The 25,161-nt window shown below is 41.5% G+C and overlaps 1 protein-coding gene across 8 annotated transcripts in view; it reads right to left on the reverse strand.

The window, feature by feature from the left end:
* Positions 1–25,161, reverse strand: part of LOC124607049 (histone deacetylase 6) — a 325,114-nt gene that overhangs the window by 252,831 nt on the left and 47,122 nt on the right. For all 8 annotated transcript variants that reach the window (XM_047139236.1, XM_047139241.1, XM_047139228.1 and 5 more), the window contains one exon: positions 17,876–18,006. In XM_047139236.1, coding sequence (XP_046995192.1) covers positions 17,876–18,006 — 131 coding nt within the window. The remainder of the gene's footprint in view (positions 1–17,875; positions 18,007–25,161) is intronic.

A 25,161-nucleotide genomic window follows, 5' to 3' on the forward strand; every position in this document is an offset into this window, starting at 1 on the left:
TGGTAAAGTACCAGAACTTCAAGCACTGATAGAAAGCACCGAAGCTGAAATCGTTATAGGTACGGAAAGCTGGCTGAAGCCAGAGATAAATTCTGCCGAAATTTTTACAAAGGCACAGACGGTGTTTAGAAAGGATAGATTGCATGCAACCGGTGGTGGCGTGTTTGTCGCTGTTAGTAGTAGTTTATCCTGTAGTGAAGTAGAAATGGATAGTTCCCGTGAATTATTTTGGGTGGAGGTCACACTCAACAACCGAGCTAGGTTAATAATTGGCTCCTTTTACCGACCTCCTGACTCAGCAGCATTAGTGGCAGAACAACTGAGAGAAAATCTGGAATACGTTTCACATAAATTTTCTCAGCATCTTATAGTCTTAGGTGGAGATTTCAATTTACCGGATATAGACTGAGACACTCAGATGTTTAGGACAGGTGGAAGGGACAGAGCATCGAGTGACATTGTACTCAGTGCACTATCCAAAAATTACCTCGAGCAATTAAACAGAGAACCAACTCGTGGAGATAAAATCTTGGACCTACTGATAACAAACAGACCCGAACTTTTCGACTCTAAGTGCAGAACAAGGAATCAGTGCTCATAAGGCTGTTGCAGCATCCCTGAATATGGAAGTAAATAGGAATATTAAAAAAAGGGAGGAATGTTTATCTGTTTAGCAAGAGTAATAGAAGGCAGATTTCAGACTACCTAACAGATCAAAACGAAAATTTCTGTTCTGACACTGACAATGTTGAGTGTTTATGGAAAAAGTTCAAGGCAATCGAAAAAAGGGGTTTTACACAGGTACGTGCCGAGTAAAACTGTGAGGGACGGGTAAAACCCACCATGGTTCAACAACAAAATTAGGAAACTACTGCGAAAGCAAAGAGAGCTTCACTGCAAGTTTAAATGCAGCCAAAACCTCTCAGACAAACAGAAGCTAAACGATGTCAAAGTTAGCGTAAGGAGGGCTATGCGTGAAGCATTCAATTCTAAGGTAAAATTCTATGTACCGACTTGACAGAAATCCTAGGAAGTTCTGGTCTTATGGTAAATCAGTAAGTGGCTCGAAACAGCATATCCACACACTCTGGGATGATGATGGCATTGAAACAGAGGATGACACGTGTAAAGCTGAAACACTAAACACCTTTTTCCAAAGCTGTTTCACAGAGGAAGACTGCACTGCAGTTCCTTCTCTAAATCTTCACACAAACGAAAAAATGGCTGATATCAAAATAAGAGTCCAAGGAATAGAAAAGCAACTGGAATCACTCAACAGTGGAAAGTCCACTGGGCCTGACGGGATACCATTTCGATTCTACCCCCTTCTAACAGCTGTGTACCACAAGTCTCTAGATGAAAGAAAGGTTCCAAATGATTGGAAAAGAGCACAGGTAGTCCCATTCATCAAGAAGGGTCGTCAAGCAGATGCACAAAACTATAGACCTAAATCTCTGACATCAGTGTGTTGTAAAATTTTAGAACATGTTTTTCGCTCATGTATCATGTTATTTCTGGAAACCCAGAATCTACTCTGTAGGAATCAACATGGATTCCGGAAACAGCGATCATGTGAGACCCAACTCGCTTTATTTGTTCATGAGACCCAGAAAATATTAGATACGGGCTCCCAGGTAGATGCCATTTTCCTTGACTTCCAGAAGGCGTTCGATACAGTTCCGCACTGTTGCCTGATAAACAAAGTAAGAGCCTACGGAATATCAGACCAGCTGTGTGGCTGGATTGAAGAGTTTTTAGCAAACAGAACACAGCACGTTGTTCTCAATAGAGAGACATCTACAGACGTTAAAGTAACCTCGGGCATGCCACAGGGGAGTGTTATGGGACCATTGCTTATCACAATATATATAAATGACCGCTTATCACAATATATATAAATGACCAAGTAGATAGTGTCCGAAGTTCCGTGAGGCTTTTCACGGATGATGCTGTAGTATACAGAGAAGTTCCAGTATTAGAAAATTGCAGCGAAATGCAGGAAGATCTGCAGCGGACAGGCACTTGGTGCAGGGAGTGGTAACTGATCTTTAACATAGACAAATGTAATGTATTGTGAATACATAGAAAGCAGGATCCTTTACTGTATGTGTGGTGTCACCGCCAGACACCACACTTGCTAGGTGGTAGCTTAAATCGGCCGCGGTCCATTTAATACATGTCAGACCCGCGTGTCGCCACTGTGTGATCGCAGACCAAGCGCCACCACAAGGCAGGTCTCGAGATACGGACGAGCACTCGCCCCAGTTGTACGACGACATTGCTAGCGACAATACGGACGAAGCCTTCCTCTCATTTGCCGAGAGACAGTTAGAATAGCCTTCAGCTAAGTCCATGGCTACGACCTAGCAAGGCGCCATTAGCCTTACCTACTTTGAGAGTTATCGTATAAATGTCTCAAGAAGAACGTAGTAAACCAACAAAGATTAAAATTTAAGTATATTCCAAAGCTACGTATTTTCTTTATAGCAGTCATAACGTATCCTGTTCCAGACTTGACGCCAGTCGGCGTGTGTGTACGCGTGCCTTTCGGCTCCCTTCTCAGTGTGGCGTAACTAGCTTGTTACGCCACAACAGTATGATTATATGATAGCGGAACAAACACTGGTAGCAGTTACTTCTGTAAACTATCTGGGAGTATGCGTGCGGAACGATTTGAAGTGGAATAATCATATAAAATTAATTGTTGGTAAGGCAGGTGCCAGGTTGAGATTCATTGGAAGAGTCCTTAGAAAATGTAGTCCATCAACAAAGGAGGTGGCTTACAAAACACTCATTCGACCTATACTTGAGTATTGCTCATCAGTGTGGGATCCGTACCAGGTCAGGTTGACAGAGGTGATAGAGAAGATCCAAAGAAGAGCAGCGCGTTTTGTCACAGGGTTATTTGGTACGCGTGATAGCGTTATGGAGATGTTTAGCAAACTCCAGTGGCAGACTCTGCAAGAGAGGCGCTCTGCACCATGGTGTAGCTTGCTGTCCAGGTTTCGAGAGGGTGCGTTTCTGGATGAGGTATTGAATATATTGCTTCCCCCTACTTATACCTCCCGAGGAGATCACGAATGTAAAATTAGAGAGATTCGAGCGAGCACGGAGGTTTCCGGCAGTTATGCGACTGGAACAGGAAAGGGAGGTAATGACAGTGGCACGTTAAGTGCCCTCCGCCACACACCGTTGGGTGGCTTGCGGAGTATAAATGTAGATGTAGATGTAGAAGAAAGAGGGTCTTCTAAAAGTGGACGGATCCAGTCAGGGGAGTCAAATTATAAAATAATGAACATTTAACACACACAATAAAAGCATAAAAGGTGAGACCAAATCTAAAAACTGGAAAAGGTGGGTGATCAATGGATCACAGACTGAGAAGACTGTAAAAGAAGTTCCAACCACAACCAACCTGCCCCTGCTCCAAGACTAAAGGAGAACCTTATATCTGGAAATAAAAACCACTTTCACAGACAAAACCAAGGACCAGTTCAACCATCCATGGATCATCTGCTAATATTAAATTTAAGGAATCAGGAAGACTATACTTAACACGAAGGGCTGAAAGAAGGGAACATTCCACCAATATGTGAGATATCGCCAGTCTGGCTCCACAACCACACTGCGGCGATGGGTCATTATGTAGGAGGAAACAATGGGTGAGCTGGGTATAACCAATGTGTAAACAGCATAAAACAGTGGACTCCTTGCGAGAGGAGTGGAAAGAAGACCGCCAAACTGCAGTAGGCTCCTTGATGAGTTTATTACTAAGAGCAGTAGCACTCCAGATGGCATTCCACTGTTGGGCAAAGAGGTAAGTATCTGCTTCTCTAGCCAAAAGGTCAGCCAATTCATTCCCTGGGATGCCCACATGGCTTGGGACCCACATGGAGTATGAACAAATTCAAACACTGTAGAGGGAGGCTTGAGAAACAAAAAAGAGGGCTCTGTGAATGGCTACAAGCTCTGCTGTGAACACACTACATGATCCCGACAATGAATGGTGCTCGAAGCCAGTAGGAGACGTAAAAGCATATCCCATCTCATCAATAGTCATAAAACTGTAAGTGTAGACGATGGTGGCACCCAGGAACTCTGGAAGGATGGCACATACAAGACCCCGGTAAACCATAGGAGCAACAAAGAGCTTAGGACCCTAGAACAGATCGGTCCTAATCCATGGTAAAGGCACCATCCGGGGGGGGGGGGGGGGCAGTGTGGGGGGGGGGGGGAGGGAGGGGGGGGTGTATGGGAGGAAAGACCCGGGTTGCAGTCTAGTGAGTGGAGATGGAGATCCCGACAGGAGGAAGTGATACGCATGCCAACCGGCAATCCCACCCCTGGGCAGGTGTTACGAGGGAGACATTCCTCAGTGGCGAAGAGCACAGGGTACACAGGATGGTCAGGGAATTGGCAAATGGTGACTGCTTAAGAAACAAGGAGTTGGCTCCATTGGATGTGTAGAAGGGGAATTCCTGCTTCTGTGAGGAGACTACCAACAGGAATAATGCAAAAGGCACCAACAGCCAGATGCACCCCACAATGATGGACAGGGTCAAGGAGTTTCAAAGTGGAAGGAGCTGCTGAGAGATAAACCTGACTACCATAATCTAGTCCGGACAAGAGCAGAGCATGGTAAAGATGGAGGAGAGTGGAATGGCCTGCACCCCAAGATGTGTGGGCCAGGAGGTGGAGAGCATTAAGCTTCTGCATAAATGTAGTCTTTAGGTGGTGAATGTGGGGCAGCCATGTCAGCTTGTTACCAAAAATAAGGCCCAAGAAACGGGACTGTGCTACAACATCGAGGAGCTGGTTGCCTAAATAAAGTTCTAGATTGGTGTGTAATGTGGGCTGACGACAAAAATGCATAACCTGCGCTTTGGAGGGAGAAAACTGGAAGCCATGGGCGGTGGCCCATGCAGAGGCCCGTCAGATGGCACCTTGGAGCTGGCACTCAGCAGATGCTACTGAGTGGGAACTGCACCAGATGCAAAAATCGTCGGTGTACAATGCTGGGTAACCAGAGGCCCAACAGAGGTCGCAAGCCCATTGATGGCAATGAGGAAGAGTGTGACACTTAGCACAGAACCCTATGGGATACGATTCTCCTGAATCTGAGGGGCACTGAATAAAGTCCCAACTTGAACCCGGAAGAGCCAGTATGATAAAAACTCGCAGATAAAAATCAGAAGGGGACCATGGAAGCTCCAGTCATGGATGGTATCTAAAATGTGATGGCACCAAGCCATGTCATACGCCTTATGTAGCTCAAAGAAGACCGCGACAAGGTGCCAGCGGTGAGTAAAAGCCTGTTGGATGGCTGATTCAAATCGGAGTAAATGGTCAGTTGGGGATCACCCTGCCTGGGAGCCACATTTATACAGGGACAAAAGGCCCCAAGATTCAAGTACCCAGCATAATCTAAAGTTGACTATCCTTTTGAGCAAGGGGGGGGGGGGGGGGGTAGCTGTCAAGAGACGTTGCGATTTTCCCGGGCTTAAGGACGGAGATAAATATACTGTCTCGCCATTGTGATGGAAAAGCACCCTTGATCCAAATGTGGTTGACGACTCGTGAGGAGCTGTTGCCTCTATGGAACATCCAGTGTTGGATCATCTGGTTGTGGATGGAATTTGGCCCTGGGACTGTGTCTCATGAAGAACTAAGAGCCTGCACAATTCCCATTCAGAATTTCGGGCTCAACGTGACGTGGGATGAAACGGCGGGGAGGGGGGGGGGGGGGGGGGGGGGGGGTCTGTGCAACTCTGCATTTCTGCTAGAGAAAGGTAGTAGGGTAGGAAGAGGATGACGATGACCTCACAAAGTATGTCGCGAAGTATTCTGCCAGAACCAATGGATCAGTGGACACAGCACCCTGGAGATTAAGACCCCAGACTGTTGACTGTTGCTGGCGGCCCAGAAGGCTACGGACCTATGACCAAACCTGCGGTGAAGAGGCATACATCCCCAGGAAAGAAACGTAGCACTCCCAGCATTCCTTTTTACTCAAGGTAACAGCCTTAGCTCAGAGACGCTTAAAAGTGAGGCGGCTTGTCTGTGAAGGGTGTCGCTTAAATCACTGCAGTACCCGCTGGCGGTCCTGGACACCAACTGTGACATCCTTGGTCCACCGTGGTACCGGCCGACAATGAGGGGGACCTGTGGATAGGGGAACAGCAGTGCTAGCAGCATGAGGAAGAGCGGCAGAGATGCCTTGCACGATTACATCAATGGAAATCAAAAGGGGGATGTCAAAGTGGACAGCAGACATATATAAAGGCCAATTGGCCCTGGAGAATGTCCAACGTGGGGGCCTGTCTGCAGCAGGGGAACGATAGAATCACCGGAAAGTGGTCACTGTCACAAAGGGGTGGGGGAGTTGCTGGATTAAGGTAGACAGTGCAACGTAAGAAACTGGCCTACTTGGAGGGAGGTAGACATGCAAATGGTGATTGCCGGAGTCATTTGCACTCAAACCACTATCACTTCCAAGGTGGTATGTAGGGGGATCCAGTCACTAATAACATTGGAGCGAATCAAAGTGCAGACCTCACCAAATGCTACCCCAGGGCCAGCACGGTTCCGACAGAACACCTGATAACCATGAGAAGTTGGAGAGTGGTCATCACGAAAATGCATTTTTTGAAGAACAAGACAGAACACAAAATAGGAGGAGACAAGATGTTGCATTTCTGGTAGGTGACAATATTATCCTTTGCAATTCCACTGGATTATTGTGTGGCCTGAGTCCAAGGTAGACATGAAGAAGCCAAGGATGAGATCAGGTCACTCGGTCAGTAGTTGTCACCGACAAGGATGGGGTGATACCCATAAATAAGACATCAGACTCAGGATGCGAGGGGGGAGATGGCACCTCCGGGGGCACCAGCGGTGCATTGTCTTGCGATTTTTGTTATTTTTTTCTTCTTCTTCTTCTTCTCCTCTTTCTGAGGAGGAATAGGGCAGGGCACAGGCGGAGTACAGGCTTCTACAAGATCAGGAACCGAAAGAGAGTGAGCGACCTTGGGGCACACAGATGGTGCACCTTGTGGCTGAGTGGTGGTAATAGTCTTCTGGCCTGAGAGACACTAGGGAGAGGAGTCCCGGGGGAGAGACCGATCACAGGCTGATGCCGAAGAAGGGCGGGGCTGGGGTAAGGACGGGGCAGGAGGAGGAAAGGACGTAGCAGAGGAAAAAGTTGAAGATAGTAACACTGGATCTCCTTTTCTCTCTTTCAAGCTGGGCAATCCGGCAAGCGAGGGGAGTGGCGGTCAGAATAATTGACACACACAGGTGGCAGAACACAGTGGCTTCCCTCATGGAGTGGGTGGCCACAGTCACCACACAAAAGGGTCTGCCGTACAGTGGGAAGACATATGCCAAAAACACAAGCACCGAAAGCACCGCATAGATGTAGGGATGTACAGCTTCACGTCACATATGTAGCATATAGCCTTGACCTTCTCTGGGAGGGTATCCCCCTTGAAAGCCAGAATGAAGGCGCCAGTATCGGTGCAGTTGCCTTTGTGACCCTTCTGCACACGTCAAACAAAATGAACGCCGTGCTGCTACAGAGTAGCCCAGAGTTCCTCATCAGTTTGCAGAATGAGTTCCCTAAGAAAAATTACTCCCAAAGCCACAGTCACAGATTGGTGAGGAGTGGTAGACACCGGGATATTGCACAGACAATCGCGAAGAGCTGCAGATTGGGTGACAGAAGAAGCTTTGATCAACAGGGAGCCTGACCGCATCTTACTAAAAGACTTCACTTGAGGAAACTTGTCCTCGATATTTTCCAAGAAAAACAATAGCTTTGTGGCGATGAATGTGTCCCCAGTCATCCAACTACAGACAAGGTAACAGGGAAAGGGTTTCATCCCAAGACAGCGAACCTGGCCCTCCTTCCATGGTGTAGCCAGGGAAAGGAAGGTTGCTGGGTCATACGAAGCAGTATTCAAGAATCCTCTACCATTCGAAGAGATGGCCATTTGAGAATGGCCAGATTTTTGTAGCTTGATATGCTTCATGCACCAAGCTCCACCCTGATAGCACCCACTCCGACCAGGAGCTCTCCCCATGGACGCCAACCACCCACAGCAAGGGCCATCTGGCACGGCGGCCGTTGCCAGGAGTTCTGATGCTCCAAGAAGATAAGCAACCACTCCTTGGCACACATGGGGAGGGAACAGCTCAAGTATCAGCAGTGTGATCCCCGTGTTGTCAGGGGGCTCAGCCATATGGATATATAACAGGCCCACCACACAGACTGACTACACGTGTTGGTGACGAAGGGAGAGGGGAAGGAAGGGGGGAGAGGAGTCCACATCATAGATGCTAGGGAGGGAGTTCTTCCCCATATGGCTCACACTATAAACAGGAAATTTTGAAGTGAAGGTCAAACCTCAAGTCAGGACCTAAATATCAAAAAGGATGAAAGAACAGGTAAAAGGAACAATATTGCAACCAATACAGGAAACCAGTTGTATAGCCAGGTCGACATAAATCAGAACACAGAGAGGGGAAGGAGGCAGCAACAGTGAAGGAGCGAGGATAGAGAGGGAGGGAGCAGGGTGAAGGAAATGCAGCCAGGAATCAAGAATGGGCCATGATAGCTCGGGGCCCCATGTGCACCATGCACAATCTCATGAAAGAACCGTGAGCCCCCTGGGGGAAGATCCAGAGGTGTTTAAACTAATGGATGATCTAGTTATTGTATGGCGGCATAGACATCTCTGCCACCATACACACAAAGAATCTCTCATCATTTAAAACATTTATTCATCAAGGGTACGACCTATATGAAGATGGATTGTACTACTCTAACATATCTCAGCAACATGAAGAAGTAGCACCAAGGGTGTACAGTTGCTTCCAAGGACTACAGTGAGCTGTTCAATATCACCCATCCTCTCTCCCCTCTAAATTCCAGTGTGTCCTAGTATAAAAAAGGACACACCTGTCCCTTCAGTTTGTGGCAGAAGGGAGCTCTGTATGGTATGTTCCATTTTGTCTGCTAACGCCTTTTGCTAAATGGTTTGGCTTGCACTATCAGAATTGGAGTAGGTAAGAAACTTACTTCCTTAGTCACATATATCTGCATTACGTTTTGTCCTAACCCAGTTACAAGCTTGTTTGTCCTCTGAAGAAAACCACAGCACAACATGGTTAATACAGTTGTAATCGTATAGTTTGATGTCTTAGGTTTTTAAGGTGTACGTTTCTCCTTCTATGGAACTGGCAGAAAGACAGGCAAAGTAGTAACTAATGAGACGGAGAGGGGCAATTTTCAGCACTGTATTTCACCCTCGTACAAGACCATGAAACTATGCATGCAGATGCATCACCTTTCATCTGGTCTGTGTAAAACACAGTGGGCTTTGTGCTACAGGCATATTACATGTGTTAAGCCTGTGACCTCTTTTGACATACCAGTAGGTACTTCCGCATTTCTTAAACACTTCACTGATTTCAGCATCCAACAGTCTCTCAAGAGTTTCTCTTAAAATGACAAAAACACATTCTGCAAAGCTGTGTATCACTTTACTACTATCAGAATTCTATTTCAAAATCACACTCTCAGAGAGACTTCTTGTTGATGGTGCTGCTACCATCTTCAGTCTAGAGAATGGTTTGATGCAGCTCTGCAAGATAGTCTATCTCATGATCTCTGCATAATTTGAGTCTGCATACCAGTACTACAGTGAAACTTTGGTATCCCTCTACAATTTTTATTCCCACATTTACCTCCTTCCCAAATTAATTACTCTTTGATGCTATCAAGATAGGTCTTATCAATTTATGGCTTCTTTTAGTCAAGTTGTGAAATAAAAATCTTCTCCATTCTCCAAATCCCTCTTCATTTGATTCAGTACCTCTTCAACAGTTAGCCAAACTAACAAAAAAACTTTCTAGATTATTCTGTAGAACTTCACTTCTAATACTTCTATTCTATTTTTCTTTGTACAGCTAATTGTCCACATTTCACTTTCATTTAATGCTACACTACAGACAAATACTTTCCGAAAAGACTTCCGCAACACTTCAATTTCTTTTACCATACATGTTGAAATATTCATCTTTCTCAGAAACCTTTTCTTGCTAGTGCCAATTTACATTTTATAACTTCTCTATTTTCATTGTCTCCAATTATTGTGCTGACCAAGTATTAAAACTATCTTCTGCTTTTAGTGCCTCATTTCCTAATCTATTTCCCTCACAACTGCCTGATTTGATAGGACCCCACTGAATTACCACTGTTTTACCTTTGTCTTTTGAAGACACACCCCTTTCCATTCAACTGGTCTTACAAGTTCTTTGCCATCTCTGACAGAGTTAAGTCGTCACCAGCAAACCTTTGCCCTGAAATTTAATTACCTTTCCAAGTTTCTCTTCGTTGCTCGCTCCATGCAGAGCAGGGAATAGACTACAACCCTCTCTCACTCCCTTCTTAGCCACTGCTTTCCTTCCAAGCCTTTCAACTCTTGTAACAGCCGCCTGGTTACTGTACAGGTTGTAAATAACCTTCCACTCCCTGTATTTTACACCCACACCCCCCGCTCCTTTCCTTCAGAATTTCGAACAGTGTCTTCAAGTCAATAATGTCAAAAGTTTTCTCTACATCCACAAATGCTGAAAATGTAGGTTCGCCTTTCCATAACCTGTCTTCTAAGTTATAGGTTCAGCATTGCTGTGTGTGTTACTACATTTCTCCAGAACCCAAAATAATCTTCTCCGAGGTCAACTTCTACCAGTTTTTCCACACTTCTGTTGATAACTTGAGTTAATTTTTTTGCAGCTGTAACTTATCAAACGAAAGATTCTGAAATATTCACAGCTGTCAGCTCCTGCATTCTTCTGAATTAGTACTATTACATTTTTCTTGATTGTCTGAAGGTGTTTCACCTCTATCTTGTATAATAGGTGGAATAGTTTTCTATTATTGTTCCTACCATGGAGGTCAATAATTATAAGGGGTTTTCGTCTACTTTGAATACCTTAATTCGACTTAAATCTTTCAGTGCTTAGTCAAATCCTCCTTGCAGTATCGTATCCCCACTTTATCTTCATATACTTCCTCTTCCCCTACATAATAGTGTTGTGAAGTTTCTTTCCTTTGTATGACCCTAGTGTATATTGCTTCCGCCTGTCAGTTTACTTTATTTGGTTATTACGGGTTTGCCATTTGAGCCCTCCATATCCATATGACAGCTTCCCTTTTCTCCAAAGGTTTCTCTAATTTTCCTATAGGCAGCATCTATCTTTCACCTATTCACACAAGCTTTTGCAGCGTTACATTAGTCCTCTAGTCATTGCTGCTTGGCTGTTTTGAAATTTCTGTTACTTTCATTTTTTTAGATATTTGTTTAGATATTTGTATTGTTATTTGCCCCTTTTCTATTTGAGGAAATTGCTGCAGTGTATACGCAATATATCGTGACTCCAGTGCTGGTACGTAAGCAGTTACAGGTAGGCAAGCGATTTGGGTGGCATTGTCTTTTTCCAATGTGTGTGCGGTAAATGCAGAGACATGAACTGTGGTGACATTATTACCTGAAGCATCCAAACAAGGCCAATGTGCTGTTATCATTTACTTGGCTGCTGAAGGACAAACACTGGTAGACATTCATTAGATACTGAGGAATGTGTCTGGGGCAGCATGTCCATCGAAACCTCCATTGTGGAATGGTTGTCTAGATCCATGCTGGTTGCGATTCAACACAAGACACCGGTCAATATCAAAGGGCAGCCTCAAGTGGGAGACACAGGAGTACCCACCCTACAGTCCTGATCTCTCCCCACGCCATTATCATGCCTTCAGTCCCTTAAAAAAGGACTTGAAGGGCCACCAATTCCTGCTGGACAAGGAAGTGTTGCAGGCAGTTACAGACATCTTCATGCAGCAGGACATGAGTATCTTCAACTATCGTCAGTGGGATTTCATCAATGTTCTCAGCAATTTGCTTGATTGGTGTATCGATTCTGAATTGTACAGCCTTCAAACATAAAATTATTGATCGCCTCTTATATTCTCTCTTTCCATTAATTACATCCAATAAAAAATGGAAATGAGCGTATGACATCGATGTCCGGAAGGCCCCATTCATTCAGGGAAGATCAACCGCTAAATGCAAGTCTTATTTCATTCGAAGCCACATTCGACGACTTGCATGGCAGTGATGAGGATGAAATGATGATGAGGACAACGCAACAACCAGTCCCCGAGCGGAGAAAATCTCCAACCCAGCCGGGAATTGGACCCGGGACTGCTTGCATGGGAGGAAAGCACATTACCACCCAGCTAAGCAGGCGGATAATATTGGCTGTGTTATCCAAGGATTTCTAATGAGCACCAGCTTTTTGCCTAGTTGATCCTCTACTGCCTTCACTATTTCTCTCTCAAAGCTACCCATTCCTCTTCTACTGTATTCATGGGCTTTGCTTTAGTCATAGTTGGCTGTGTCTCCCCTTGAAACCATAAACTGCTTCTGGCCTGTCATCTTATTCAGACCCCATCTCTTTAATTTTTTACCGTTACTCGTCTACATTTTCGATCTGCAGTTCATAATCAATCAATTACGACCAGAGTTCACATCTTCCCTTGGAAATATTTTACAGTTTAAAATCTGTTATCAGAATCTCTATCTTATCATTATATAATCTAAATGAAACCTTCTGGTGCTCCAGGTCTCTTCCATGTGTACAATGTTTTTTTTATTTATTTATTTATTTATTTATTGTTCCGTGGGACCACATTTAGGAGAAGTCTCCATGGTCATGGAACGAGTCAATACATGAAATTATAACACGATTGTAGAAACAGATAAAATGAAACAAGTCGTTAGTTTAAATAAAGAAAATCAAGAATGTAACACTGGAATTTGCTTAATTTTTTATCTCTTCCAGGAGCTCCTCGACAGAATAGAAGGAGTGAGCCATGAGGAAACTCTTCAGTTTAGACTTAAAAGTGTTTGGGCTACTGCTAAGATTTTTGAGTTCTTGTGGTAGCTTATTGAAAATGGATGCAGCAGAATACTGCACTCCTTTCTGCACAAGAGTCAAGGAAGTGCATTCCACATGCAGATTTGATTTCTGCCTAGTATTAACTGAGTGAAAGCTGCTAACTCTTGGGAATAAACTAATATTGCTAACAACAAACGACATTAAAGAAAATACATACTGTGAGGGCAATGTCAAAATTCCCAGACTATTGAATAGGGGTCGACAAGAGGTTTTCGAACTTACACCATACATAGCTCGAACAGCCCGTTTTTGAGCCAAAAATACCCTTTTTGAATCAGAAGAATTACCCCAAAAAATAATACCATATGACATAAGCGTATGAAAATATGCGAAGTATACTACTTTTCGTGTTGAAATGTCACTTATTTCAGATACTGTTCTAATGGTAAATAAAGCGGCATTTAGTTTCTGAACAAGATCCTGAACATGGGCTTTCCACAACAGCTTACTATCTATCCGTACGCCTAGGAACTTGAACTGTTCCGTCTCGCTTATAACATGCCCATTCTGTCTGATTAAAATGTCAGTTCTTGTTGAATTGTGGGTTAGAAACTGTAAAAACTGAGTCTTACTGTGATTTAGCATCAAATTATTTTCCACAAGCCACGAACTTACTTCATGAACTACATTATTTGATAATGTTTCAATATTACACACAAGATCTTTCACTACCAAGGTGGTGTCATCAGCAAACAGAAATATTTTTGAATCACCTGTAATACTAGAAGGCATATCATTTACATAAATAAGGAACAGCAGTGGCCCCAGCACCGACCCTTGGGGAACGCCCCATTTAACAGTGCCCCATTGGGACTGAACATCATTACCACTCTCAATATTGCGGAGGATTACCTTCTGCTTTCTGTTCTTAAAGTAGGAGGCGAACCAATTGTAAGCTACTCCCCTTACTCCATAATGTTCCAACTTCTGCAGTAATATTTTGTGGTCAACACAGTCAAAAGCCTTCGTTAAATCAAAGAAAACACCTAACGTTCTCAACCTTTTATTTAATCCGTCCAAAACCTCACAGAGAAAAGAGAATATAGCATTTTCAGTTGTTAAGCCATTTCTAAAACCAAACTGTACATTTGACAGCAAATTATGTGAATTTAAATGCTGCAGTAACCTTGTATATACAAGCCTCTCGATAACTTTAGCAAACACCGATGGCATAGAAATAGGTCTATAATTGTCAACATTATCCCTGTCTCCCTTTTTATAAAGTGGCTTCACTACCGAGTACTTTAATCGGTCAGGAAACCGACCACTGCTAAAGGAAAAGTTACAGATATGGCTAAGTACTGAGCTAATATACGTGGAACAATACTTCAGTATTCTGCTAGATACCCCGTCATATCCATGAGAGTTCTTGGTCTTTAGTGATTTAATTATTAACTCAATCTCCCTCTTGTCAGTATCATGGAGGAGCATTTCAGGTAACAGTCTCGGAACACTTTTTTCTAAGAGCGCTATATGATTCCCTGTTGGGACTAGGTTTCTATTTAGTTCACCTGCTATATTCAGAAAGTGATTATTAAGTACTGTACATATATGCGACTTATCAGCAACACGGACATCCCCACTACGCACTGATTCTATATCCTCGACCTGTCTCTGCAGACCAGCCACTTCCTTTACGACTGACCATATGGTTTTAATTTTATCCTGAGACTTAGCTATTCTATCTGCATACCACATACTTTTTGCCTTCCTAATAACTTTTTTAAGCACCTTACAATACTGTTTGTAATGGGCTGCTGCATTTAGATTTTGACTGTTTCTAACGTTTTGATATAATTTCCACTTTGTTCTACAAGATATTCTTATCCCTTTAGTCAGCCACCCAGGCTGCCTGTTTGTGCTAGTACCCTGTTTTAAACGTTCTAACGGAAAGCAACTTTCAAAGAGCACGAGAAAAGTCTTGAGGAAAGCATTATATTTATCGTCTACTGTATCAGCACTATAAACATCTTGCCAATCTTGTTCCTTGATAAGGTTTACAAAAGTCTGTACAGCAACTGGATCAGCTTTCCTAAAAAGTTGGTAACTATATTTAACATGTGTTGAAGCACAAAAATCTTTTAGACTTAAAATTTGTGCATCATGATCTGAAAGGCCATTCACTTTTTTGCTAACAGAATGCCCTTCTAATAATGACGAATGAACAAAAATATTGTCTATGGTTGTTCTACTGTTCCCTTGCACTCTCGTTGGAAAGAATACGGTTTGCATAAGATTATATGAATTAAGGAGGTCTACCAGCATCCTTTTCCTTGCACAATCACTTATACAATTAATATTGAAGTCACCACATATAACTAACTTTTTGTATTTCCTATAAAGTGAACCAAGAACCTCCTCTAGCTTTAGCAAAAATGTTGTGAAATCGGAGTCTGGGGATCTATAAATAACAACAGTAAGAAGTTTAGCTCCACTAAATTTAACCACACCTGCACAACATTCAAACACCTTTTCAGTGCAGTACTTTGAAACATCAATTGACTCAAATGGGATACCGTTTTTCACATACATGGCTACTCCCCCACACCGCAAAGAGCTCCTAGAAAAGCTGCCAGCCAACCTGTATCCTGGTAAAGGAAGCCTCTGAATTATCTCCTTATTTAAGAAGTGTTCAGATATACCAATAATTTCAGAGTCAACATCTATAAGCAGTTCACTAACTTTATCTCGAATACCTTGTATATTTTGATGAAATATACTAATTCCCTCATTAATCGGATACCCAAGCTTTGTAGAAAGTGGTTTCTTTGTTAGAGAGACTTCCCTTAAGCAGGAATACCTATCAGCTGACTTCAATCTAAAAAAGGTACAGCTCTAACACCCACAACTACCGGAATTTTCCCATGAGTGATCCCACCACCCCCACCTATACTGTCACCTATAAGTTTTGCCAACCTCCCCTTCCCATACCTGTTGAGGTGCAGGCCATGTCTAGTGAAACCCGTCCTACTGATAGACTCCACCGACACCACTGAAATGTGACTCATGCCTTCTGTCATCAGCGCACCCCCAAGTCTCATGTTATTACGCCTGACGGCTATATTAAGATGAGGCCGATCGTGACGCTGAAACAGTTCCACGAAATGCACATTCGTGTTGCCAGTCTGAGTGGCTATCTTTTCCAGGTCACCATCTATGTCATACTTCCCATCCCTATCAATACTATTACCAGCCCCACCCACAATCACTACCTGATCCTCTTTAGTAAAATCCCTACATAACCCCCCTATGTTAAAAGTCACCTGAGCCAATCCTGCATTAGGCTTCACAATGCTGGTGACCTGGTACTCACTCCCCAAAACTTCCTGCAACTGCTGGCCTACACCTCTACCATGAGAACTACCTAACAGCAGAACCTTCTTCTTTCTCTTAGACTTTGCAACTGTCCTAGCCACCGTAACTGCTGAGGTCTGCTGCATACTTCCTACATCTACAGCTACTAGAGATTCCTCTCCACTAGACTCTGACAGTTGGTCATATCTATTACAAACACCAATAGTAAAACTATCTGAAAATCTCCTTCTCCTAGCAGATCTCTTGCCAACAGCCAGCTCCCATTCCCCAACCCCCTTCTCCCTCCTCATCCTATCTAGCTCCTCCTGTGCGTTTTTCAACTGCACCTGAAGGGCACAGATCTTACGCTCCTGCTCCTCTATCAACTTACTCTTGCTACATAACCTGCAGTTCCAGGAGAGGATCTCACCAGAATGCCCACTGGCTTCCCCACTGCATTCCCCCCAGTGAAAATACTTCTTTCATGATTCTTAAACCCAGTGTTAGAAATGATTAAAATGTGTTCTGCATAAAACTACCATGCAGCTTCCCTTTTTACTTATGTTTTCCTACTACTCTAACTTATCTTTCTTTTCTACTCTCAAATTTCAATCCTCCAACCACAATTAAAGTTGTGTTAATGAAACTGGGATGCAGTAGGTTTCCTTTAAATGACACACTAACTTTTTCCCACTTTACTGCCATATGCCTCTCACACTTACTGGTTACATTTACACAGATTTTGTTTCAACATTTTTATCTGCCATACACCAAAAACCCTCTACCAAGCACCTCATAGTGGTTTGCAGAGTATATATGTAGATTCAGATAAACAAAAAACTTCCATATCTCCTATAACATGAAGCAACTGGTCTTAACCCCTAATAATCTCCATTTCTCCTATAACATGAAGCAACTGGTCTTAACCCCCAATAATCTCATCTTAATATGCTCTTCTATCCTTCCACCCCGTCAACTCTGCGCTGTTTTGCAATTTGTGTTCTCAATTAGTTGCTCTCATTTTTTTTCCAAATATAAATAAATAATTTCCACTTTCTTTCTCCTGTTAACAGCTCATTTTCCTCAATTTTCAACTTCTTTTCTGTTTCCTAGTTTATTTTCACTTTTTACACTCCTGACTTTTCCTCTATACCTGGCCTGTCGCTTGCACTTCTCAACTGCAGGGCAACAAATAAAATACGTGCAATTTTTCAGTGTTGCAAGATAACATCAGAGATAAAATGTTTGCTTTTGTCGACATTAATCTAAATATTACATAGAACCAAGACCAAAAATACTCTAGCATATTTAAAGAAAACTGTATTATCAAGATTCTGATTTAAAAGCCTGAAATCACAAAATAAAATTTCTAGATCACAGCACAAAAGTAGTAAACTAATTTTGAGACTTATTTGTTCAATTTAATAACAATTCCATTAAACTTGCAAAATATATTACGTAGACAAAATTACAACTCTAAATTATGTGGTTCATGTCTAATTTTCTGCTCTGTTATTTATTTATTTTTACAACCAAGAGAATTAAATACATTACTAACCTGTGTAGTACTCTTGAAAACCTCTCTGGGCTTTCTGGATAGTTGGAATCCCATAGACAGTGATGCTCTACCATCCGTCTGTCAAAAATGGCCCCAGTTGAACCACGAATCATTTCTTTACATTCCCTTGCCTATTTTATGGAAAGAAAACTTTTATCTGCAATTAAACAATTCACTAGTTTCTTGGTATTTGAGGAGACTATGTTAACATAAATGGCAGAAAAAAAAAAAGAAAAAAAAAACAATCCTCCACCAGCAATTAAAAAAAATTGCTATGCAACTTATATATGGCAAATATATTTACAACAGTATATGGTAAATATATACAAGTTTTCAGAATCCCTTCACAAATGAATGAACAGCATTTCAAGGCTTCTATTCTACTCTTCTAACTAAAGCTTCAGTTACACTTCAATCAAATTCTGTAGTACTTCAATTACAGCATTGAACGTTATGCCTACATTAATATGTTAAGAGTAAAACCATAACAAACATTCCTCCACCTCATTGCTATATTCTGAGTTAAAGGCTATCTTCACTGTCGACTCCCATTTCCAGCTTCCATGTTTAGTTCAAGTGTCATATTTTGTGGTTGCATGGATAAGTGTCAAACTACAAATACTGAGGGTCACAGATCCAGCCTCAACTGATCCTAGAATTTTTATTTACGAATAATTTAAGGTTCATCTCAAATAACACATTAAACAATAGGTTTCCTTATAACTGATACAATGATTCTGTTATGAGATTTTAAAAAAATACAGGAGCATACCACCTCCAACAGGAACTTTTAAGTACTATTGCAAAAGAGAAAGATTGAGCACGGTAAATGGATTTTCAAATAAGATTCTGGAGACAGTCAACTGTTCTTCATTGTTCCCTTGTGCATGGACAGTGCCCCAACTTCAGTCTTTACATAAAGTAGTAGTGTTCACAGAATAAGAATTTTTGAGTACAAGTCAGTTGAAAATGGCAGTGATTAAAGACTCTCTCTCTCTCTCTCTCTCTCTCTCTCTCTCTCTCTCTCTCTCTCTCTCTCCCCCCCCCCCTCCCCCCCTCTCTCTGTGGTGATTTCTAGCTTCTTAGCTACAACAGGAAGCTCCCTCTCAATTTTCTCAAAATATCAGAATTTTAGAACTTTAATACAACTTACAAGCATACTAGCAATCACTAATGAACTTCAGAGCACTGCAAGGTTGTCTTGCTCAGAAAGAGCCTGTGGTGTTATCTGACAAGATAAGGAAACAGTAGATGGTATGGACACAGGATTAAGTACGTCTTAACTATCAGAATTCACTTTACATGATTAACAAGAACCTTGGAAACCCGAATCAAGGTGGTCAGATCTCGCATAGGTTGAGTGTTTCAACTTAGTTCACCAAATTTTTTTGATCTAATGTTCCACACAAGTAAAATATCAAACAAAACTGCAGAAAGGGAAATTATGCCACTAAAAGCAGGCAAGCACAAGCTGCATTGCATTAGAACATATACCCACACAGAGAAACCAATTATGTTAATGATTTAAATTAAAAGCAAAACTGTATGCCAAAAGCATTGAAAAATCAAGGTTACCAGAATACAATGTGAGAATATCACATGCCGCATGCAAAATTTTATCAGCAAATGTGTCTAGCAAGCAGAAAAATCTTATGATTAAATTTATTTTAGGCACAGCATCTTAGTGCATCAAATAGTACAGAGTATGAGACCACTATCTGTTATACTTCTATAGTATTTAACTTAAGATTTGTGTAACTGTTAAAACTCTCATAAACTGTCTGATGCACTCCAACTGATCACACAGAATATGCTTCACAAAAGAATATCAACATCTGCTGTAACGCTCAACACTTACCACTATAAACTCAAAATATATTTAATGCTAGTATCAGAGTTGGCCACCACAGAAAAGATTTTGACAAACTTTAGAAGTTCTACTGTGTTCCATTCAGCTGCGTCAAAATGTTGTAAAATGCCTAATGTAACAGGAACATGGCATAAGCTACACCTTATGCTATTGCTACTCCTTTCTTTAGAATAAAATGTGCATTTCTCATGCACTCTTTGAAGTATATTTCAGTTCTAGCCAATTACAAATTACGTACAAAAAAAGATTCTGACACTGTTTTTTCATGTACTACCATTAAATTTGATTGTAAGAGCAGACTATGTCCAAAATGGTTGATTAACTGTCGTATATTTGTATTATGTTGTGCCCATTGCATATCAAGTGACTCATCTGCAACATCCTCTGAGCTCAACCATTTTGTTGAAATTCGCGCAGAATATACACTATCCGATCAAAAGTATCTAGACACCTTGCTGAATATGACAAGTTCGTGGCACCCTCCATCGGTAATGCTGGAATTCAATATGGTTGGCTCACCCTTAGCCTTGATGACTGTTTCCACTCTCGCATGCATATGTCCATTCAGGTGCTGGAAGGTTTCTTGTGGAATGGTAGCCCACTCTTCACGGAGTGCTGCACTAAGGAGAGGTATTGACGTCGGTCGGTGAGGCCTGGCACGAAGTCAGTGTTCCTAAACATCCAAAGGTGTTCTATAGGATTCAGGTCAGGATTCTGTGCATGTCAGTCCATTACATGGATGTAATTGTCGTGTAAGCGCTTCACCACAGGCCGTGCATTATGAACAGGTGCTCGATCGTGTTGAAAGATGCGATCGCCATCCCTGAATTGCTCTTCAACAGTGGGAAGCAAGAAGGTGCTTAAAACATCAACGTAGGCCTGTGCTGTGATAGTGCCATGCAAAACAATGAGTGCAAGCTCCCCCCATTGAAAACATGACCACACCATAACACTAGTGACTCCAAATTTTACTGTTGGCACTACACATGCTGCAAAATAACATTCACTGGGCATTCGCCATACCCACACCCTGCCATCGGATCGCCACATTGTGTACCATGAGTCATAATTCCACACAACATTTTTCCACTGTTCAATTGTCCAAAGTTTATACTCCTTACACCAAGTGAGGTGACGTTTTGCATTTACCAGCGTGATACATGGCTTATGAACAGCCACTCGACCATGAAATCCAAGTTTTCTCACCTCATGCCTCACTGTCGTAGTAATTGCCGTGAATCCTGATGCAGTTTGGAATTCCTGTGTGATGGTCTGGATAGGTGTCTGCCTATTACACATTACGACCCTCCTCAACTGTCTGCGGACTCAGTTAGTCGACAGATGAGGTCAGCCTGTACGCTTTTGTGCTGTACATGTCCCTTCATGTTTCCACTTCACTATCACATCAGAAATAGTGGACCTACAGATGTTTAGGAGTGTGGAAATCTCGTGTACAGATGTATGACACAAGTGATACCCAAACTAAACGTTCAAAGTCCGTGAGTTCTGCGGAGCACCCCATTTTGCTCTCTCATGATGTCTAATGACTACTGAGGTCGCTGATATGCAGTACCTGGCAGCAGGTGGCAGCACAATGCACCTAATATGAAAACATATGTTTGTGGGGGTGTCCGGATACTTTTGATCACATAGTGTACCTAAAGAGACTTGCATGAACTTAATGCTCCGCCTACAACTTGGTGTAGGTACTGGAGCCACATTAACAAGAGCACATTTATTCAAATCTGGAAATGTACGAAAAAATCCTCAACTTTGGCTTTCCGGAGCTAACAGGGTTGGGATCCTATAACTTGCCACCCTCGAAACCTTTTGCCTCGAATATAGAAATAGCATAAATGAAGATGAGCAGTGCCCATGGCGCAGTCTTTCTTCAAAGTTCCAAAAAAGTGCTGTTGTGATAAATTTTCCCTATATTTTAACAAGGAATAGGTAGTGAGTAAAATGCACTGGCAAGATAACAATTTGTCAGTGCATTGTCTGCTTGCTTGTCAGGAAATTAAAGAATTATGATCTGTCCTACTAATGTATTCATTATTTTATCAGCCTCTAAAGTTACCATAAATTTACCAATTTTGCCTATCTTCGACACCACGCACCTTAAAATTGGCATGACACTGACATTTTATAATTTTTAACAGCAATTAAAAAGTGAATTTAAGTATATCACGAATAACTAATTTAATTATTTTTTACATCTGTAAGAAAAAAAGGAAAAGAAAGAAAAGAGAACACTTAATTCTAGTGTTGGTCTGTAGGGGCTACACCGCTATCCAGTCCTATTGCATTCTCATGTATTGTGCACAGACACACCAAGTTTGAGCTACTGCATTAACATTCACACATCGATTTGGATGTTATTTCACAAAATTTTGAAAATTTCCATTTTCAAAAGGAATCAACATTTATTTCAAATTGCTCAGTGGCATGTATTTTAGCTTCTGAACTTTATCTCCATCTACTTGAATGGAAAACACCCTTCCTTTCCTGGACAAATTTGGCTAAACCCTTGATCATACAAGAATTTCACAGCTTTGTTTCCTGGGTGCTTCTTACCACACTTGCTTTTGGATATGCCAATCCTCCTCTTTCCATCTTAAACTTCCTTGCAACATATGCCATTCATTCTACAGCACACAATTGTTCCACAGTGTTTTTAATGGACCAACTCAGCGGGATTAAAGTCAAAACATTTTTTTTTTTTTTCATATTGATTGGCTGTATAAAACATTTCTTTTAATTCTGTGATCACCTGGTTGTAGTGTAAATAAGACACTGCTTGCTTGCACTAATTTGTTTAAGTCCACAATCATCAGGCCCACCAACCATTGCAATAATCTTAATAATTGCAGCTTCAACCCCTTGCAGCTATTGCTTAGCAAAGACTGTTTTCCTATCTCTCAAATCATTTCATTGAAACTTTAATGGTAATATTTCAACTGATCTCATTAGACTCATACGGTTGAGATCAAATTAAGGTATTTTGAGCTCTCTTTGTGGAAAAATCTTTTCTGCACAATGGGCATGGTTTTGGCCTAGTTTTATATCAGATTTTTTCGTTCATTTTGGCTGACTACGCATTTTGAAATCAGTTCTGCCCAGACATTTTTGTACTTATTAATTCATGTTGCTAAAAGTTTTAAACAAATTTGCATACCTTTACAGTCTTTGTACACAATACATGGCATACAAAATTTTTAATATTGTCAAAGCTGCATATATTTAACTGAACTTCCTCCACCTCCATATAAAAAAATTAACTGCTGTTAAAACAAGAAAAGTTTCAAGTTAATACGAATACAAGAACTACTTTATACACTGGGCAACTGCAGCTGTTGAAAGGCATGATGTTAGGAAGAACTCCATTCACAGCTAGTAAAATTGTTGTTTATTAAAACACGACCAGTTTCACAGCTTTAAGCCGCATCATCAGGTGAAAAGCAAAGTACAGTGTCACAAAGTACAGTGTCACAAAGTACAGTGTCACCACTTTCTGCAGATGTTAAAAATAGTAAAGGAATGTCTAAAATATACTCACAATGTTAAAAGATGATAGGCATACCCATCACTCCTAGTCAAAATTTACTATTCAAAGAATAACGTCAATGCTATGGTGAGGGAAAGGCTAAGAAGAAGTGCCCATTCTTTAAAATTTTCTTGCATATAAAAACAAAAAAGTTAACATGATTAGTCTCCGCACATGCAAATTACAATGCGGAAAGAATCAGGTGGCAGTGTCTTACCAGTATGACAGCAGGACAACTCTGTGCTGGGCAATAGTGTCACAGCATTACAAGCCCTTCAGAAAATTTAAAAATACTTCATAAAAAAAGAATAAAAGCCATATTTTGAATATATAGTAGAGGAAGGGGAAAAACTTATACATAAAAAAGAAAATGCACAGTTCATGTTGAATGACAAGTTGGAATTAAAGCACCGTAGCATTCTGGCTAATTTTGATTGTTTGTATGATAAAGTACTTGTATGTAATAAAATTCTGTACTATTCTCGCTTGTAAGGGTAGCAACACATTGCTCCTGGTCATAACTTTACGGCATCACACTGTCCACAAGGACAGCTTCCATTCTGCCAGCCAGCAAGTCTCTCTTTGTCATTCGTGTGGGCCGCTTTTGCTTTGCCCTGCACTAAGCTGTCCTGCTGTCATTCTGGTAAGACACTGCCACCCGATTCTTTCCACACTGTAATTTACATGTGCCAAGACTAATCATGTTAACAGTGAAAATTCTTTAGCACTAATCCAGCCACTGCTTTCTTAAAAAAAGTTAATTGTCTGCTTACTATAAAATATTTCCTTTTTTGTTTAAAGAATGAGGCACTTCTCCTTTGCCTTTCGTTCGCTATAGTATTGACGATATTCTCTGAATATTAAATTTAGACTAGGAGTGATGGGTATGCCTATGATCTTTTAACATTGTCAGTATAAGATACTTCTTTACTACTTTTAATATCCACAAGAAGTGAGGACACTGTACTTTCCTTTTTACCATGTACGTTCACCTGACGATGCGACTTAAAGCCGCAAAACAGGTCATGTTTTAATAAACAACCATTTTACCAGCTGTGAGCAGAGTTCTTCCTAATATCATGAATACAAGACATTAGGATGTCTTGAAATCTTGAATTGATTAATGTAATTCAATAAAACAATGAATCTATTAGGCAAAATTGCTCCACACACGTATTTTTAAAAAGAAATGGGGGAACAAAAAATTTATTGGTGATAAAAATCTTTAGAGCCATTAGGCAGCATCGTATTCCTCTTCAAACCTCCTCAGTGCCTGGTATTTGGATCCTTCTGCAGGGATCTTAGTGTCTTGTTCACTTATAAACAGTTATTTTACCTACACTTTTTTGGGGACGTGGAGTTACAGGATAAATATCTTCAGTCTGCTACTGGTGGACTGTTGTTATTGGTGAAATATTGAAAGAGAGTGGCAATCCAAAATTATATTGGTGTGCCATCTCAGTTGCCACCTGGTAGTTGTTTGTGTTCTTCACTCACTATGGCTGGGTGTTTAATTTCATGATAACAGACCGCCATGAAGATGGAAGCCTGTAGCTATCATCTCTACTGAAATTGTATTCAGTTTCCGATATTTCATCTGCTACATGGCCTTTATATAGATATTACTTTCTCTGGATATCACACATATGTTCTTGAAATACATAACCTGGGCACATACTTCTTGATGCTTCGCTACAGCTGATTTTACACTCTGTGGCATGCATGCTCTTTACTGCATTCTTTTATTGTCCTTCCAGTATCATTGATAGATGCTTTGCCAAACACTCCCACAATGTTGAAGCGATCAGGCACATCCGCTGTAGACCAGAAAAAATCCTTCAACCATTCTTGAGGAGGAATCTGTTTATGTGG

Source organism: Schistocerca americana, chromosome 1 (assembly GCF_021461395.2).
Source record: "Schistocerca americana isolate TAMUIC-IGC-003095 chromosome 1, iqSchAmer2.1, whole genome shotgun sequence".
NCBI classification, from domain to species: domain Eukaryota; kingdom Metazoa; phylum Arthropoda; class Insecta; order Orthoptera; family Acrididae; genus Schistocerca; species Schistocerca americana.